The sequence below is a fragment of the Diospyros lotus genome, chromosome 10, assembly GCF_014633365.1.
Source record: "Diospyros lotus cultivar Yz01 chromosome 10, ASM1463336v1, whole genome shotgun sequence".
NCBI lineage: Eukaryota > Viridiplantae > Streptophyta > Magnoliopsida > Ericales > Ebenaceae > Diospyros > Diospyros lotus.
In genome coordinates, this window is record NC_068347.1 from 1,064,362 (window position 1) to 1,079,090 (window position 14,729).

Here is a 14,729-nt window from a genome sequence, read left to right on the forward strand (position 1 = left end):
AACTTCTAGAAGAACCGAGCTGGAGAAAAAAACAACCAAACTCAATTAATTTTATTCATGCAAGATTGCCTATTTATATATATTTTACTCTATGTTGCTAACCCTATTGTACAAGAGATAGAGTCCTAACTAAACTAAATTATTGTACAAATATACAACTATTTAAAGATAGGCTAACTAGAGTACATTATCTTTATTATTTTTCATATTATTTCTTATAATATCAGCTCCTATAATTTCTCCTATTATCTAAGAGCTCTTGATTTCAATCTCTTCAATCTGCTTTATCCTTATCTTCAGCTAGCTTCATGTGGCCGAGTCTCTTCCATAAGCTATCTTTATCATAAGATAGCTTATTATCTCGGATTTCCAACACTTACCTTATCTTCAAAGCCAAGGTATTCAACGTAGATTTACTTGTCCATATACACATCAACATAATGGTGTGGCTGAGTGAAAACATAGACATATTGCTGAAATGGGACTCACTTTGTTAGCTCATGCTAATATGCCATTACAGTTTTGGGTTGAAGCCTTTCAAACTGCAGTTTATATTATAAATCTCCTACCTGCTTCTCCTCTCAGGTTTAAAACTCCTTTTGAGCTGTTGTATCACAAATCTCCCAACTATTTTTTGTTGCAACCTTTTGGTTGTGCTTGTTTTCCTTATCTTAGACCCTATAACAAGTACAAATTTGATTTTCATACATCCAAGTGTGTTTTCATTGGATATAGTCACACTCAAGCTGGTTATAAATGCTTGCATCCTTCGGGAAGGGTATATGTGTCCAGGCATGTTCAATTCAATCCCATTGAGTTTCCCTATACCTCTTTGTTTCTTACATCTTCTTCTGTTTCTAAGTCTATTTCCAGTGAGACTCAATTTGGAGGATCTATTGCTGTGTTTTCTTCGTTTCCTCTTTCCTCTTCTGCAGTTTCTTCTTCTTTATCTCCTCGTGTAGCACTATCTCCGGATCCTGATTCTAATCCTACTCTTATCTTCGTCTTCTTCTGTTCCTGAAACCATATCAAGCTCCTCATCTTCTACTTCATTGCCAGCTCTAAATCCTTCTTTACCTGGATCCAAATTTGCTTCTGCACCCTCTATTCATCCTATGGTCACTAGATCTAAATCCAGAACCCTTCCTACTTTGCCTCATGCTCTAGTAAGCACTCTTGAACCTGATTCAGTTCGTGAAGCTCTCTTAGACCCACGATGGGTTCAAGCCATGAAGGAGGAAATTTCTGCCTTGCATCGCAATTGTACATGGGTTCTTATACCATTTTTGAAGGATATGAATTTAATTGGGTGCAAATGCGTGTTTACGGTCAAGTATAAGGCTGATGGCTCTATTCTTAAATACAAGGCCATATTAGTTGCAAAGGGATTTCTTCAAAATCCTGGCTTGGATTATGGTGAGACAGTTAGTCCGGTTGTAAAAGCTCCTACCATTCGAGTATTATTTTCTTTAGCCGTAGCTTTTGGCTGGGATGTGCAGCAAGTAGATGTCAACAATGCTTTCCTCAATGAAGACTTGCAAGAAGCTGTGTTTATGACCCAACCGGAAGGTTTTGTTAGCTCTCAGTTTCCCTCACATGTTTGTCAGCTGAAGAAGTCCTTGTATGGTCTTAAACAAGCACCTAGGGCTTGGTATAATAAGTTGAGGATGGCTTTACAGAGCTGGGGATTCACTAGGGCAACATCTGATGCGTCTTTATTCATTAAAAGGACCTCAACTTATGTCTTGTTTATTTTGGTATATGTGGATGATATATTGCTTACTGGTCGGACAGTGTAGCTCTTAAATCTTGTATTGCTGATTTAGATATACATTTTACATTAAAGACTCTCGGTTCAGTCAATTATTTTCTTGGATTTGAGGCTTTTCGAGATGCAAGTGGATTGTACTTGACTCAATCTAAATATGGTTTAGACTTGCTGAAAAAGGCAAACATGCAAGACTATAAACCTTGTGATACACCCATGGTTTCAGGTGTTTCTTTGATTGATGAGGGTGATGTATTTCCCAATCCTTCTTTGTATAGAACTCTCATTGGATCTCTTCAATATCTTACCTATACACGTCCCGATATTGCCTTTGTTGTTAATAAGCTCAGCCAATACTTATCTGTTCCTAAAGTTTAGCACTGGACTGCATGTAAAAGGCTACATAGATACATCAAAGGAACAATTAGATTGGGTTTGTGGTTTTCTTCCTCTATAGGTGATTTGTCTTTAAAAGTTTATACTGATGCAGACCATGCTGGCTGCAAAAAAACTCGGTGGTCAACTAGTGGTTTCAGTGTGTTTCTTGGCAACAATTTGATTGTGTGGGGATCTAAGAAGCAATTTGTGGTGGCTAGATTAGTAGGAGAAGCTGAGTATAGAGCTATAGCTCTTGGAGTTACTGAACTATTGTGGCTGAGATCTTTATTTACCGAATTGGGATATCCAGTGCATGCTACATCTGTGGTTTGGAGTGATAACTTAGCAGCAAAAAGTATGACTGAAAATCTTGTGTTCCATTCTTGAACTAAGCACATTGAAATCGATGTGCATTTTGTGCGTGAAAGGGTTGAGAGTGGTGAAGTGGAAGTTCGTTACATTCCTACAGAATATCAGATCGCTGATGTGTTTACTAAAAGTCTGGCCAGATGGTTTTGGTTTTTATGCACTAAGCTTGGACTGAAGGTGTCTCCTGTGCAGCAGCATATTTCTACTACATCCTCATGTTTAAATTGATTGAAGATTACAGACAGTTCTTCTCCAGAGGAGTCTGCTTTGAGGGGAATTGTGGAAGCATAAGTATTTGTGTATTGCTTTCTGTTATGTTTGTTTGATTTATTGGCATTGTTTTGCTTATCTATTAGTCAGGCGCATAGCGCATAGGCGCTGTTTTATTTCTGAAGGTGTCTTGCTATTATATGTATAGCTGCACCTCTTGTTTGCAGTGTGGTTGTTATTTTTCCTGATTAGTGAATCTATCGAGAGTCTCTTTCTTCCTTTTCGTAATTTCATTTTCTCTGTGCCCTAGCATTTCATTATAGTAATGTAATAGATTAATATTCAAAAAAGCCCGGACTTCAAGAACTAAAGAGATGAATGAAAACTGGGTTGTTGGGGGTACTCAGCTACAAGGAATGGATGCATAGATGTGCTGAAAGGAGTGTACATTAGTTGGTGTCAAAAAGTTAGATCTTTATGGCTCTTAGTGGGGACTGAAATACTGTCCATTGTGAGATGATGATGCTCATACAGATATACTCACATTAGTAGTTCATTGATTCGTTCAAACAGGATTGGCAACAAGGATGGAGAAGATATTCAGATTGTGGTTCAGTTGTATCAGAATGTCTTTGTTGGATAGTTTGGATTTGTACACTGCGGGTGAAAGAAAATGAATGACTGGAATGTCCTTGTTGATTAGGGGGTTTCTGAGGGTTGTGGAATATGATGTGGTTAGCTTAAATGCTGCCTTTCTGAATCTCGCTTAATGCATACAGTTTTGTTATGTGTAACACTGTAATAAAACTGGAAAATGTGGTGAGCCACACATTTAAAATGTGGTTGGTCTGGAATGTAGTTATATGAATTACATTATTGGAATGTAAGGCACTTCTAATTCATTTTTCTTTCACAATTAGGCTTGAAAAAATAATAGATATAGTCTATTTTTTCAACTTGTAAAAATAAATTTCTTGCATATGATGGTCAATTATTATTATTTTTTCTTTTTCCATTGAAAAAAAACTTAAGAAATAGATGAGGAAACATTTTCTGACTATTAGGTCTCTAATTTACTGTTTTTAGAGCATGCCTTCCAATTCAGAAATTTCTGGTTACTAATTTCTCATATCCCTGATCTGAATGCCTTTGTGGCATTGATTGCAGAATGGTTGGGGCTATAAAGAGAATGACTTTAGACCTTTGGCTTTGTGGTTGTATTTTCATGCTAATAGCTGGAACCTTTTCACCAAAATTGGGGAGGGTAGTTATGGGTTTAATGTAGTGTGTCAAAGTGCCTTTTCTGGATGCAGGCAATGATTGATACATGCAAATGAGTTATGGAATCTAAATTATTAGGAAGCTTAATGGTGATAAATTCAAAATATTGCACTTAAAGATGGCCAGTGTGTTGGTCTTCGGTACAGAAGGTGTGTTTCCTAAGCTTGTAACACCACATCTCTTTCTTCCCCCTCTAAATTATCAATGTGCTTAGGATTTGTCATATGACCTACGTATTTATTTTTGATCTAGCTAGATATGCAAAATTAAGATTTAGTTCTCACACACTAAGAGGTTAGGTGCATTAGGTTACACTAACATATCAAGATTTAATCCTACTAGGTGGGGTTTTTATGCATTAGATTACCAAATAAAAAGTTTTTTTGCTTAGCAGTTTATTAGTGAGATTGACATATATGTTAAAGAGTTGACTAAAATCTTACTGAAAAATCTTTAATGTAAAACAATTATATAATTCGTTGTGGTTATGAATATGGTACAGAATTTGAGAGGCTAATTTATGATGCATATGGGTTCCAAAATTAATAGAAATACATAAACTGATCCGCAAAAGACCAAAAAAGAAATAGGGCCATCTTGAATAATGATGTAAGTGGAGGGGTGTGAATGCAAGTTACTAGAGATATAAATAGGTAAACAATAAAAAATAAAAAGTGGGTGATGTAAAGTGCTTCGGGCTTATAATTTAAATGGAGCCGAAATACCTAGATAAGTGTGCAGTGTGTGTGTGTGTGTGTGTGAGAGAGAGAGAGAGAGAGAGAGAGAGAGTCTGGAGTATGAAACGTGGTGGAGCTAGTAGCAGAGAGAAAAGAGAAGATGGCGATGATATAGAACCTCGTAACAGGTATGAGATCCTCCCCTGAATGCATTACACTGCCTTTCCTCTTTTTCTGCTAGGGTTCAGGCGCGCAATTGTCTGCATTCCCAAACCACCGCCAGACCAGTAATCAACTTATCTGCTGGAGAAGGGGAAAGTAGATTTTCTCTGCGATGATTATTAGCCGATTAACTTGCTGAAAAAATTGTCCAATTTACTAGAGGCACTTCAAGGCACAACCTTTTATCACTGACTGTAATGCTATTGTCCCCTGCCCCACCCTCTTATATATCTGGACGCCATTCATGTGAGGCCCTTCGATGTGTTCACTCCTTAACCTAATTTATCTGTTGCTTTGACAACAATGAACGAGCTGTAGATTATTTGTGCTCTCCTCTTCTATACTCTAAATTATGATAAAAGGAGCATCATGCATCCACTAGTTATGGAGATATAACTTCAGCTGACTTCCAAAGTGAATCCATATTCTCAAACCCTAGAAGAGCTTTTCCTTATTTATGGATATTGCAAAGGTGCCAACCACACACGCACACACGCAAAAGAAAGAGGGGAAAGTAGTCTCCAAATTGCCTTTGGAGGGAAATAGTATCATGAGCACAAAATGCATGAACGAATAGATGTGATTTGCCCCTGATCCCTTTGGCCTAGTAGAGAATGATCCTGGAGAATATCCAATAATGTTTTCATGAATTTGATTTTGGAAAAATTGAAGAATACATCTCAGTTACTTGGACTAATAATATATTTTAGGATAAAGAGAGCATTCATTTACATCCTCTTTATGTCCTAGCCAATTGGAAGAGGATAAAGAAAACATCATACCGAGGTATTTGTTTGCACCAACCATGAAGCCATAATCTCACCATAGCCCCATAATCCACCTGAAATTGGATTAAGGGAAAGAGCTCTTTCCTAAACTTGCATGAACCTATCTATGGACCCATCCTAGGAGTTTCATACTACCTGTAAACTACCCTACCTGTTGAAAATCATACGTACCCACTGCTTCTTCTACAAACTATCTTCTACTGTGAGAAATATCCAAGCTAATTAACAAGAAGGGCTTTATAGAAAGGCCAAGTTTCTAGTGCCTAGCCCAAAATAAACAACCAACAAACAGATTTTATCCCTGGGTACTAAGGCTATCCAAAGGGATGCCCCTTTAAAACTTTAAACTCTGTTGTCTTTTAAGTGCTTGGTGAAAATTGTAGTTTTTGGACATAAATAACTTCTTTCACTTTACCATCTAGATTGGACAAATTTATACACAAAATGATAATTGCTCATATAGTGGTAGTTGCACACAGAAAAAATTGCCACTTAGAAAATAAATAAATATATAATGAATGAAAAATTGTTCCTATAATTTGCCTAACTAGCTAACTGTCTCTATTTCTTATACACGATTTTCTATAAAAATAAGTGCCATGTATGTCAGAAGGACTTAAGATCACTCTTAGTATTGCTATCCCCTTTTTGCTAAATATTGCCTCTTCAAATAAGCCAACATATTTTCAAACTTCACATTCCTCATCAATTGAGGCTACAGTTCAACTTGTATGAAGTGTTTCCTAATTCATTCTTCTGCTTAACATAATTATGTGACTGCGAACAATTTGCATTATAGTGAAGATGTAACCCATTATGTTGATCCAGTTGCTGTTGGTTTTAAATCTATGGTCTATATAACTCTTTTTTAGGTTATACATGATTATCAATAAATATTTTTCATTCTTGGGTTGACATTACTATCATGGTTTGCTCCGGGGTTTTATCTGTTAAAGGATGGAGAAAATAATTCTTCAATCTTACTCAAATCAATGGGATACATGCTAATATATGAACAATCTTCCTCTAAGTTAGGAAACTCCTAAAAAACTAAACAAGAAAGTTTCTAAATCTATTTTGGAAACTATACAAATTAGGATACAACTCAAAGATAGAAAGATACAACAATATATACATTCCTATTCTAGAAAAAGGAAAGGATATCAATCCCAATTTGTTGCACTGATCGATTAACATAATCTAGCTCTGATTGACTAATTGATTGACACTGATTGTTGACACTCTCCCTCAAGATTGTGACTGGATATCATCCATTCCAATCTTGCGTACAAACCTTTGAAACACTATTAAAGGTAATCCCTTTGTTAGCACATCCGCCAATTGATCATTTGAGGAGACATATGGAGTACAAATCAACCCTTTATCCAATTTTTCCTTAATGAAATGTTTGTCCACTTCAACATGCTTGGTTCTGTCATGTTGAACTGGATTGTGAGCAATACTTATTGTTGACTTATTATCACAATAAAGCCTCATAGGACCGTGCCATTGGACCTTTAGATCATCTAACAAGATTTTTAGCCACAACAATTCACACACTCCTAAGGCTATAGACTAAAACTTAGCTTCTGCACTTGATCGAGCCACCACATTTTATTTCTTACTCCTTGATGTTACAAGATTGCCTCCTAAAAAAGTGCAATAACCTGAGGTAGATCTTCTATCCACAACAGATCTTGCATAATCAGCATCCGTGTAAGCCTCAAGGGTCATAGTTTTGCCCCTTTTAAACAAAAGACCTTTCTCAGGAGTCCCCTTTAAATAGTGAAGTATCTGATAGGCTGCCTTCAAGTGAGTCTCTCTAGGGTTGTGCATGAATTGACTAACTATACCCACTGCATAAGCTATGTCTGGCCGAGTATGACTTAGATAAATGAGAGCTTTCCAATCAACCTTTGATAGGATCCTTTGTCAACCACACAATCTTCTAGAACTCCTCCCAACTTATGATTTGGCTCAATGGGTGTATCTAATGCCTTGCACCCTGCCATTCCTGTTTCAATTAGAAGGTCTATGATATATTTATGTTGGGAAATGAAAATACCTTCTCTTGAATTTGCCACTTCTATGCCCAAAACAATACTTCAACCGTCCCAAATCTTTGATTTCAAACTCAATGATTAAACATTTGCTTTGTCTATGCATGCCTTCCTTATCATTGCTCGTAATGATGATATGATCAACATAAACAATAAGTATGGTTACTCGACATGGTGACTTTTTTAAGCCATATAAGGCTTTATTAAGCTTACACACCACCTTGTCTTGATTTGGGGAGTCATAACTAGGCAGTAGATCCATGTAAACCTCTTCTTCAATATCCCCATGTAGAAATGCATTCTTGACATCATACTGATGCAATTGTCAGCCTAGATTAGTAGCTAAGGATAGAAGAACTTGGACTGTATTCAACTTAGCAACAAGGGCAAAGTGTCTAAATAGTCTACTCCATACACTTGAGTATACCCTTTAGCTATTAGTCGTGCCTTGTAGCGATCTAAAGATCCATCAGATAGCCTATTGGATGTTTTCCTTTGGGCAATGGAACAAATTCCCATGTCTGATTTTTCTCTAGGGCTGCCATTTCAGCTTCCATGGCATCTCTCCAATGCTTGTCCCCTATTGCTTCAAAAAAAAAATTTGGAATAGGGATGTTATGAAGGTTGGTAAGAAAGTCTTTATGAGGGGATGACAATTTGGAATAGGATAGGAACAAATGTAAGGGGTGTTGAGTGCAAGCTCTAGTACCCTTCCTAAGGGCAATAGGCCAATCAAGGTCATTGTCGGAGGGTGCTAGTTCGGGACTAGGGTTAATAGTTGCAGTAGAGTTATCATCATTAGGTATGAAAGACTCAACAATGGGTTTACCTAATGATGTGCAAGGTAAGCTGATGGTATTGTTAGTGCTGTCAGATGAGGCAGGTGTTGTGACTTGCATAGGCGTAGAGGCTGGCCATTTTTTCCTTGAGTATACTTGTAATGGCCGAGGAGTACTTGGAACAGGCTCCTCCAATGTCATACGCAGTGAATCCTTTGGACCAATGGCTGGGAGAGAAAAATGGCAAATCATGACCAATAGGAATAGCAGACTGACTTTGATCTGAAGCCTAAGACAACCTAAAATAAGAATCTCCTTCTACAAATGTGACATCGGCTGACACATAGTACTTCTTGATAGGAGGATGATAACACCGATAACCCTTTTGAGTAGATGAGTATCCAAGAAATATGCACTTTAAAGCTTGAGGATCCAACTTACCCCTACTAACAGTGGGAATATGGACAAATGAGATACACCCAAACACTTTGGGTTTCAACCCTGGACTATACACATGACAATCATGAAAGGATTTGGTTAACAACTGAATTGGGCTGTAAGATCAAAGGATTTGAGAGGGAAGCCTATTGATAAGAAAGCTAGCTATTAGGGCTGCTTCTCCTCAATAATGTTTAGGAACATTATGGTGGAATAGGAGCACTCGAATAACAGCAAGTAGATGCCCAAATAAATAGGGATTGGTTGAAGAAATCCTTGGCATTGTTTGATCTAACCCTTTTAAAACCTATCCCAAATTGTTTTTTAATCATATTGTAGAATGTAGGAAAAATACTACTAACTTCAGTTTTAGTTTTCAAAAGATATAGCCATGTTACTAGTGCAATCATCAACAAAAATAACAAACCACCTTGCCCCGGAAATATTAGGAACTGGTGAGGGACCCCAAATATCACTGTGAATTAAGGTAAACGGAGAACCAGTCCTTTTATTAGATGAAATGAAACAAAAGAAACTCTTTTATGTTTGGCAAATCTGTTGACATTTAGACCCTTTAGACAATTCTGGAAACATCATTTTAAGAGTAAGAAAAGGATGACCAAATCTGTAATGGTGTAGCCACATTAGATCCTTGTTGGACTGAGCCAAGCATGACACAAGAGGAATCTGCCCTTGTTTATCTTATTTACTCGGTCCCTCAAGATAGAACAACCCAACCCTAGCCTTAGCAAGCCCAATCCTCTTCCTTGTGCCCTGCTCCTGTATCTCACAGTGAGTTGAATAAAAAATAACACTGCAATTAGTATTCAATATGAGTTTTTGAATGGAGATTAGGTTAGTGAATAACTTAGGAACAGGTACACTTCTTAGAATCACCCTAGAGCTTAACATGTACACTTGGCCTTGATTCTTTAGTGAACCACCTTTGGAAGGCTTTCCATGGAGCTTCCAACACTTTTCTATGGTGTGCCTCGGTTTCTTACAGTAGGTACAACATAGAGTATCTCTATCTGTAGCCTTCTTTTCCTCTCTTCCCTTACCTTAACCATGAGTTTTCAAAGAAACCAAGGCTGATGCCTCCATTGAGGTAGTATCCAACATGACACTCCTTCTTCCTTCTTTTGCAGGAACAATAGAGGTAACCTCATTTAAAGAAGGTAAATCCTCCTTACCAAGGATTTGAAACGTTACCGCATCGAACTCTATGTTTAGGCTGGCTAAGAGATCATATGTCCACACTTTCTCCACAAACTTCTAGTGTAAGGCTGCATCTTTGCTACACTTCATCTTTAAGCACTGGTAATGGTCAAGTACTTGTCACAAAGTTTGCAGTAAATTTGCATATTCTGTGATAGATCTGGTGCCTTGTTTTGTGGCTGCCACTTTTATCCTGATTTCGTAGATTTGAGTTGCATCTCGAACCTTGGATTAGGTAAGCTTGATCGCCTCACAAATCTCTTTGGCAGTTGTTAAAAACATCACCATGCCATTAATTTTAGGGGTCATGGAATTCCATAGCCATGACATCACTAAAGAATCCTCTTCTTCCCATGCTGTAAACACCGAATCTCCATCTTTAGGACCGATCCCTTCTAGATGGCTTAGTTTCCCTTTCCCTTTTAGGAATGTACGGATTAATTGGGACCATTTCAATTAGTTCTTACCATTTAATTGGTAAGCCACTTGAAGACTTGGTAAGTCTCCTCCAGAGCCTTCACCATTGTTTCCAGCAAACAGAATCTCTGTTATGTTGGTGTTGCTGAAATCAGCTCCATCGATTTGGGTATTTTGAGAGTTGGACATGGTGTCCAATAATGAAGATTGAAGGCGAAAAAGAGGAGAATAGAACAAAGGAGAAAAAACGACCACAATAGTCCTAAAGAAGCAGCAACTATTGTCCAGGCTCTGATACCATGTTAAGGATGGAGAAAATAATTCTTTAATCTTATTCAAATCAATGGGATACATGCTAATATATAAACAATCTTCCTACTAAGTTAGGAAACTCCTAAAAAACTAAACAAGAAAGTTTCTAAATCTATTTTCGAAACTATACAACTTAGGATATAACTCAAAGATTGAAAGATATAGTAATATATACATTCCTATTCTAGAAAAAGGAAAGGATGTCAATCCCAATCTGTTGCTCTGATTGATTGACACAATCTGGCTCTGATTGACCGATTGATTGACACTAATTGTTGACATTATCTCATTAGTCATCTTAGTTATGCTGTCTAAGATGGCTTCGTTACCCTTACCTTTTCATTGTTTTCCTAATTTGTTCTTTCCTAATGTCTTCTATTAACACCAACAACCCACAAGCATTACCTCCTGCCATCATTGACTTGGCCAACATCAATGACAACAAGAAGAAGCAGAAGCTTTAAATCCCATTAGATTGGGTTAACTACATGAATTTTAGACCTCCAACCATCTCCTATCCTTTGCCATATTCTCTCTAAGATGATTATATCCTATGTCTTGTCTAAAGTTTTCCTGTTAAGTTTTCTTCGATCTTGCACTCCCTCTTTTGCTACAAATTCTCTTAATTTTGCCCACATGTCTCATAGATGCTTCTATTGATCTTCTTCTTGCATGTCTAATCCATATTAATAGCGACCACCATCACATAACAAATATACAACATAACACCATGCCATGTTCTTTCGGGCTGTACGTTACAACACTTGGTTAGATTGTTAGTGGGAGTTAAGGCCAAATCCAGAACTGGCCTAGATCAGTTCTCTTTTTTGTACCCCATAATCGAACCAATCAGGGTGTATAATCAAGCCAACAGAACGTAGGAAAACTCGAGTTGGACCATAGGGTCACATATTGTAAAAGAAACTTGATTTATTCACCGGTACTCTTAGTTGAGCTACAAGGCACACTGATCTAATCTGTTGAATGACTAGGTATAGAATTATCTACACAGGTAATATGAAAATCATAACTAAATATCATTTATTTATTGTGTTAAATTCTTTATCAATATATAGGAGAATATTGTCAGTTGTTTCATGTCAGTTCTTGAGTTAGTTTATGTTCTAATCACTGAAACAAGTACATAGTCTTGTTTATGGGATTTTTGAACCCAGAAGGGCTAGAACAAAAGGTTGGACTGGTTCTTCTCAGATCGTTAAAAATATCAGATTCGGCTTGCCTATTTTATTTTATACTTGGACTAAAAGGTTATTCTTGGAAATTATTATATGCTACTTAGATAAAATTGTGACATATCTTATGTAATTGAAAGCTGACATGCATGGACTCATGTTTCTTTCATGGATTCAATTATCATACAGTCTTCAGATATCAAACATAATGTTGATAGGAATGGGATTATGTTTGAAATGAGATGTGGTGCTGCAGCACTATCACAATCAGCACGACAATTGCGTGAAAGTGGATTATAGAAAGTTATAAGCAGACTGGTTAATAAGATTGGAAAAATAATGTTCGTGTTATTAAGATGCTGGGAGAACCTGCAGTTTATAATGAATAGTTCTACAATTTAGGAGGACCAAGCATTACATCTAAGATGATGAGAGGCAGCAAAGGAAGTTCTAGAAGCCCCTAAATTTTAGCTGTTACTGGCCCACGGGAAGCTGAAATATCTATATTTTTGAAGTGGCATACACTTTCTTTAAGCTGTTTATCAATTAGATCAATCATTTTCTTAAGACGGGAAATTAACTTATATCACTATATCAATATAGAGATATTAGGTCTTTAAAGTTCTACATAGTTGCCAAACTGTTAGCAGCAGAATCAAGTGATAGCAAGAATGAATGATCAAATAAGAATTATGCAATACCAAATACTGAATGAGGTAGAAACTGCAGAACACAGCCTAGACAGAATGTTGTTATGCCAGAATTTGTGATACCTTAAAAAGAGAAATGCTTACGCTTGAACTTTCCTTGTCACTTATTGTTTATGTATTTCTTCTGCTTATTCTGTCTGTTTTTCTTACTTTCTTATTTTTGTTTTAATCTTTTTCGGGATTGGGGTGGGGGCTGGCAGGGGGATGAATGCACTGAAAGGTTTGGCTACCTATAAGATTGGAGAAACACACACATTGACTTTGGAATGCTTCAAGAAATGATATAGAATGGAACAAAATGTCACTTATCTAGTTCTCTTTGTGCAAATAAAAAGCAATAGTATTCTTAAACTAAAAGACATAAAATGCAAATTAGATTATTAGATCCAGAGAGGAAAGTGATGCAGAAGCATATTATTTGATTTATTATTTTTTTTCTTGTTTTCTTATCTTATGGTTATTATTTATATTATTAGTTTTAATAAGTAGTCATGTGACTAGCATGTATTTTTTTAAGATGGATGCCTGAGATTAAAGGGCTTCATGATCACTGGCTAAGATTCATGAATACTGGAACCCTAACATGAATAGTTCTTTAAGACACTTCATAGGTGCATTGTTAGTCTAACTCAACATTTGTGGTTTTCTTAAACCCTAAATTTGATATTATTGTTCCAGCTTTGATCTTACACTCTTTTTATCCCTAATTCTGTACTTGTTTTGCGGTCTTTTTGTTTCGCACTACATTTAAAAAGAGAGGTTCAAATTGCTAAATCTTTTACATACTTCTTTTTTCTTTGCTTTGCTACTTGTTATTTAGAGCGCTCTGTTGAGAAAATTCTCCACAACAGACCTAGTGCCCTTTAATCGATACAAGCACACACTAAAAGAAAAGAAAATGAAAACAAATTTTCTAAGTTATAACAAATTTGACTAGTAACTACTCTCTCTCTCTCTCTCTGGTTTCATCTTTCATTTGAGGAGGGAATTTAGGTGTATGACGTTCAGTTGGCTAGATTTACCTGGCTTGCCATTGCCTGGTTAAAGTCACACCTCTCATCCTTCCCTGATATGCAATGCTGTTGAAATTTGTGATATGATATGATTGTTTGCTTAACCAATGCCTCTTTTGTTTTCCTGTAAAGCATGTTCCTGTTGTTCATGTCTGTAAAACTATTACTTATGATTCCTTCTGTGCCGAATGAACCACCTCAGGGCTGTGCGAGCAATGAATGAAACACTGAAGCAGAATCGTCTTTCAAGAGAACAGGGGGATGATAGGTCATTTTCCTACTCTTCAAAGGACAGAAACACTGGTCCAGATCATCAAAAGAATGTATGTATCCTTATTCTTATAAAGAGGGCCAGATTCATTTTTTACATCATTTCTATCTTGAGACTTTGGATTTGGACCAGAGTTTGTTCTTTGGTAGTTGTTGATTTCTTATGTGCTTCAGGCACTTTTTTTGTTGATTTCTATTTATTTTAATGTTTTTGGTATGCTATTCTAGTACTCAAGTTGTTTAACTCTTGTTAAATTATTAATCGCCATCTCATCTAAAAGTTTAAGCTAGTAGATAAAGGGTTAACTTTATCTTTTATATTATTATTTTTACTCTCAACATACCCCCTCACATGTGGCTAGGCTTCACTAGCTAGTCCAAACATGCACACCATTTAAATCTTGAGTTAGCTGTGAGGTTTGAAAAAGACATTTGCTTGATTTAATACCATGTTAAATTATTAACTATCATCTTATCTAAAAGCTTATACTGGTAGATAGAGGATTAACTTTATCTTTTATATTACTTTTTTTACTCTTAACAATTCTGAACTGTTCAATTGCTTTTTAAGTTTTAAGTAGATAACCGAACTTTCTGTTGTTTATTTGAAATGGATTGTCCATATG

General features: G+C 36.5%; 1 protein-coding gene across 12 annotated transcripts in view; it reads left to right on the plus strand.

Moving 5' to 3' along the window:
- The window catches only part of LOC127811283 (probable serine/threonine-protein kinase SIS8), a 105,566-nt gene that overhangs the window by 59,520 nt on the left and 31,317 nt on the right, over nucleotides 1-14,729 (plus strand). For all 12 annotated transcript variants that reach the window (XM_052351008.1, XM_052350998.1, XM_052351003.1 and 9 more), the window contains one exon: nucleotides 14,036-14,156. In XM_052351008.1, the coding sequence (XP_052206968.1) occupies nucleotides 14,036-14,156 (121 nt within the window). The remainder of the gene's footprint in view (nucleotides 1-14,035; nucleotides 14,157-14,729) is intronic.